Below are 4,918 nucleotides of genomic sequence, written 5' to 3' on the forward strand. Positions count from 1 at the left end.
GCCCCTCAGAGGCAAGGTGGGCTTAACGCTGAGGAACTGGGGACCCGTGCGGAGCCAGAGCCCGGCCTCTGGGCTCCTGTCTAGTGCGTTTGGGGGACCCCTCCTGCGTCGACCGAAACAGGTCGGAGCGCAAGTGCAGCTCGTGGTTTTCTCTAACACTCCAGGACCCCCTTCTCTGGCAGGTGCTGGGCTCTGGTCAATGACAGCCCGTGGCCTTCGTGTTTGTCCCTGGCATCCGTCATTCCTCCTGTCCTAGCTGTTCTGTCTCTCCTAGGGCTGTTCAGCTGTGCCCTGGCCACCCAGCTCTGTGTCTGATGGAACTTTTAGCAACAGGTGGCTGATGCACCCGGGTACAGGAAATGGCTGGAGGATTTCCCAGCAGGGTGGTTTGTCCCTCCTCACTTCCCCGCACCTCTGCCCCCTCCTGAAACCCCTGATCCTGCGGGGGCTGTGGACTGTGGACTATTTCCAGGAGGACTGAAAAGCTGTACAAGGGAGGAGGGTGGAGACATTTGAGTCTGTGTCTGAGGAGGAGACGTGCTCTGGCTGCCTCACCTTGCAGCCTAGGAGCCTGGTCGTTCCCTGGGAGTCACTGAAAGGCTTCCCAGTGTTTATGCCAGGACTTGGGCATCCACATACACAAGAGTTTTCAGTCCGGTACCACCAAGCATAGCTGCACCTGCACCAGGGAGGGTGTGAGGCCTGGCCCCACCAACCATCTTCCAGTCTGTTACCAGACCTGCGCTGGCCTGGTTGCCTGCACACTTAGCCAGTTCTGGCCACTGCCCCTGCCATTTCCTCCTGGGCTTCTGGGGGACCCATTAGACCGGTGCTGCCAGGGCTGCAGCAGGGAGGGTGTGGGAGAGGCTCGCTGCTCTTCTCCATCAGGTGGGGGTTCTTCCACACATGCGCGAGCTGGCAGACCCCTTCACCCGGTGTGGAAATGGGGGTGAGCACCACCCATCACTGCACATTGGGCCACAGTTGCGCTTCCCACCAAGTCATGCAGCCAGCCTGTGTCCTAGAGGGCGCGCTGGGGTCACGAGGCCATGAGGGGTGCTGGCTGCAGGCCTCAGAGGGGACTATGGTCTCCTGCCTTCAAGCACATCTCTCCGGGGGCACTTGACATCGGACACCCGATGAGCTGTGTTGACAGACAGTCCTGCGGGGCTGGCAGCCTCTCCCCAGTACATGGAGTGCCCCTCCCCAGGCAGACAGCCTTGCTGCTCACTCAGAACCTTAGGCTGGAGCTGTGCAGTTGGACCTTCAGAGGGAGAGGAGTAGAGCTTTAGCTGTGGCATGCCCCCTGTTCTGGATTCTCAGGTCTCCTGGAAGGGAGACTGCCCGTGTCCTCTTCTCATTCCCTTCTGCACCAAGTGGGTACGGGAGGTACCATGGGGAAGAGGTGAAGGCCAGTGGGAAGACACTCAACCAGCAGAGCGGAGAGAGGAGAGCCGTGTTTTGTCTTCTTCCTGCCTGATGCCACCTTGACACCAGCCCCCTTTCCATCTACAGACGAGGACCTGCCCAGAGTCCCCCAGAAGGCAGTTATCCAAGGTGGTTGCTCTCTCTCTCCCATTGTTCAATGGGGACAAGTCCCCTCTTCCCAGTTACCTCAGGCCCACTTGGAAGTCCCAGAAGAATGCTTCCTCCTGCAGGAAGTCTTCCCTGATTGATCTCTCCTGAGAACACTGGAATGTGGAGGAAATGTTGGGCCATAATCCAAGGTGGCCATGTGCCATGAGTCTTGTTTGTGCAAGAGAGTAAGGCCTTCTTTAGGGTGCCTCCTGCATGAGGCTGGGATAAGCTATAGCCCCCAGAAGGTGGGGACTGCTCTTTCTGTGGCAGTGCGGACATACTTCCTCAGATTTGTGCAAGACAGCAGCCACTGCAGAGAGGCTGCATTAGCCCTGCACGTCTGTGCCTTCAGGGTGGGGTCCTGGGAGGCACTGTGTCTTATTCCCTGTTCTGTTCCAGGGCCAGGAGACCACTTGAGCCTGAGGACATGGTCCAGGGAAGAACATTCTGAGAAGTCCTTCCCAACTCTCAGGCTGGTGACCGACCAGGCCGGGAGGTCCCTAAATGGCCACAGCTGCACCAGTCCCACTGGGGCCCTGAAAGCCCCTCCCCTGACAGAGGAAACCTCTCACCCTCTCAACCTGCCGCAGGGGTCTCTGCCTGGGGCCCGTGTGCAGGGCAGAACCGCACTGAGACACCTCAGATGGGGCTGTCAGAAGGCCTGGCCTGCTGCCTGTGAGCGGAGTGACCCTTGGGGCCTGTGGTTTGGGCATTTGCCACAATAAGTGGCCAACTGGGATGGAGCCCGGCCACAGTGAGTGTGGCCCAGAGGAGACCCAGCACCCTGCAGGCAGGCTGCTCTCCATCAGTGCCCTGGCAGGAGCTGGCTGGGCATCCCCTCCACCTAAACGTGCGCAGTCTGGCGTTTGTGTGGGCGGGATGGGTCGTGGGGGTTACAGAAGGAATTCAGAAGTGCAGGAGGATGCTGGGAGCAATTGGCCATCTCCCGGCGGGGCTCCAGCCGGGCTGCTGAGCCCCAGAGAGGCACCCTATGGGCCCAGCGTCTTCCCAGGGCAGTCCAGCCCTGTCCCCGCCCGCCATGTCCTTGCTGGCCTGGCCCCAGTGACCTGTGGCCTCTCTGCAGGGCTGTGACCTCTCGACAGATTCCCTGCATGGCCGCCTGCAGAGCCGCAGGGCCCGGATCCACCAGCAGATCGACAGGGAGCTGAGGATGCGGACAGGCGCCGAGAACCTGTACAGGTGGGCGCTGGCTGCCCAGGACACCCGCCCAGGGCTGGACCCCCAGGCAAGCAGGGCCATGTTCCCAGAGTCCCCCGTGAGGCAGGCTCACCCGGGGCAGGGCAGCGACACAGCGGGTGCCTGGTATTTTGGTCCACGTGTGAGTCCGTGACCAGGCCTCCTGTTCAGGCTCCCGAGAGGCAAGGCTGGACTTCGCACCCGGGTCTGGGGTAGCCATGGTGCCCAGCTGGGACGCTCACAGGTGACTCGGGCCCCCACCTCGGTGGCCCTCACTGGCAGGGTCAGCTCAGGGCCAGCCGGATTCTGTGCTAGGCTGGAGAGGATATCCCCACCCGGATGGACATAGCAGCTGCACTTTTTAGGCTGAGCTGTGGCAAGTGACAGGTGTCCCAGGGTTGAGGACCTGAGAATGAGTCCTTGAGACAGGAATTCATCTCTACCTTGGAGCCTGTGCGCTCACACCTTCACACCCACCTGTTCTCCGGGTGCTGATCTGAGGCCCGGGGAGGGGGCCCTGCCTGCCCGAGCCACCACCAGTGAGCGCAAAGCCAGCTGCAGGCCAGGGCTCCGCCAGGCCCTCCTTTACCTTAGCAGCCCTGCCTCCCTGTCCACCCCATGCCTTCCTGGGCAGCCGCCGGTCCCTCTGGCAGGCACAGAGGGAGTCCAACCCCATCTCTCCAGGGAAGTTGCCTTCCAGTCTCCAGAGGACAGGCATGAGCCGTATCCTGGGGGAGTGAGAGGTGGTGGGGGGACTCACACCCTGGAAGTTCTGGGTCCGAGCACATGTACTCGGGCCAGAGTCATGACACATGTACGGACAGGAAACCGCATGGCCCACAGGGAGCTTCAGAGAGGAGGGGGTCATCTGGTGGGCCCTGGACCCCACCACTGCCCCCCAGGGTGGCTGGGCCCCTTGGCACATCACTGTGGAATGGGCTCCAGAGCTTGGGCTGCGATGAAGGCCTGGGGCATGGGTCCCCTGGCAGCACTAGGGCTTCACCTCAGCCTCCTCCTCTAGAGCCACCAGCAACGCCCGCGTCAGGGAGACTGTGGCCCTGGAACTGAGCGACGTCAACTCCAGCCTGCAGCTGCTGAAGGAGGAGCTGGCGGGGCTCGACAGCAGCGGGGACACGGGCCAGCCTGAGAGGTGTGTGTGTGAGTGTGTGCAAGGACGTGGACTGGCCCCAGAGGCGCGTGTGCATGCAAGTGTGTGTGGGGACATGGACTGGCTCCAGAGGCACGTGTGCATGTGAGTACGTGTGGGGGGACACGGACTGGCCCCAAAGGCGTGTGTGCATGTGAGTGTGTGTGGGGACACGGACTGGCCCCAGAGGCGTGTGTGTGTGTCAGTGTGAGGGAGAACACCACCAGCGCCTGTGTGTGCAGGGCCGGCATCCAGGCAGGGCCTGAGGGATGTGGCATGGCATTCCAGAATCAGGGGGAGTGCGTCCAGTGTAGCAGGCGTGGTAGTGGGTGACCCCAGGGCCACCGAGGACAGCAGAGTCCAGCCCTAGGGTCTGGACTCATTGCTTCTGGTTCTAGCGAAGGCGTCACTGCCCCCATGATTCCCCTGGGGCTGAAGGAGACCAAGCCCCTGGACTGGGCGCCCCCCCTGAAGGTAAGTGGCAGCCTGGGCTTGGCTCTCAGGGGCTTCCTGGTCAGCAGTCTCACTGAGGTGAGGACTCAGAGGGAAGAAGGGTCTGACCCGGAGCCACCTGGCCTCCACAGCCAGAGGGGATTTTGATCAGGTGGGCTTTGCAGAACGCACCCTGGGACAGATGTCGGCAAAACTGGAGGTCCCAGGACAGCTGCCGGGTCCCTGACTCCTGCTCTGAGGGTTCTTCTGGCTGGGGGCTGCCCCCTCTAGTCAGAGCCTGTGCTGAGAAAACCCTCAGGTTCTGGGGGACCTTGTGGGGGCTCCCAAGCCCCTGCAGCCAGGCCAGCGGGAAGGTGCCTCATCCTCTGCCTCAGGAGTCTGCTGGCAGGTGGCAGGTAGTACTTGGCTCATGGGAGTTAATAAGGGTAAGGGGTTCCAGTAGAGACATCCCCGAGTCCCTGGGCCCCGCATCTGTGGTGGGGGTCCCCTCACTATGGGGCTTCAGCCATGTTGGGCTGGGAGGCTCCAGGGAAGTCCCACGCC

General features: G+C 62.0%; 1 protein-coding gene across 1 annotated transcript in view; it reads left to right on the forward strand.

Annotated features, from left to right (window-relative positions):
* The window catches only part of RHPN1 (rhophilin, Rho GTPase binding protein 1), a 10,542-nt gene that overhangs the window by 1,576 nt on the left and 4,048 nt on the right, over window positions 1-4,918 (forward strand). Inside the window, exons 3-9 of the mRNA XM_010834519.1 lie at window positions 889-949; window positions 1,324-1,389; window positions 1,516-1,557; window positions 1,849-1,931; window positions 2,645-2,778; window positions 3,797-3,925; window positions 4,321-4,453. Coding sequence (XP_010832821.1) covers window positions 889-949; window positions 1,324-1,389; window positions 1,516-1,557; window positions 1,849-1,931; window positions 2,645-2,778; window positions 3,797-3,925; window positions 4,321-4,453 — 648 coding nt within the window. The remainder of the gene's footprint in view (window positions 1-888; window positions 950-1,323; window positions 1,390-1,515; window positions 1,558-1,848; window positions 1,932-2,644; window positions 2,779-3,796; window positions 3,926-4,320; window positions 4,454-4,918) is intronic.

This window comes from Bison bison, unplaced genomic scaffold, assembly GCF_000754665.1.
Source record: "Bison bison bison isolate TAMUID 2011002044 unplaced genomic scaffold, Bison_UMD1.0 scf7180017845425, whole genome shotgun sequence".
Taxonomy (NCBI): domain Eukaryota; kingdom Metazoa; phylum Chordata; class Mammalia; order Artiodactyla; family Bovidae; genus Bison; species Bison bison.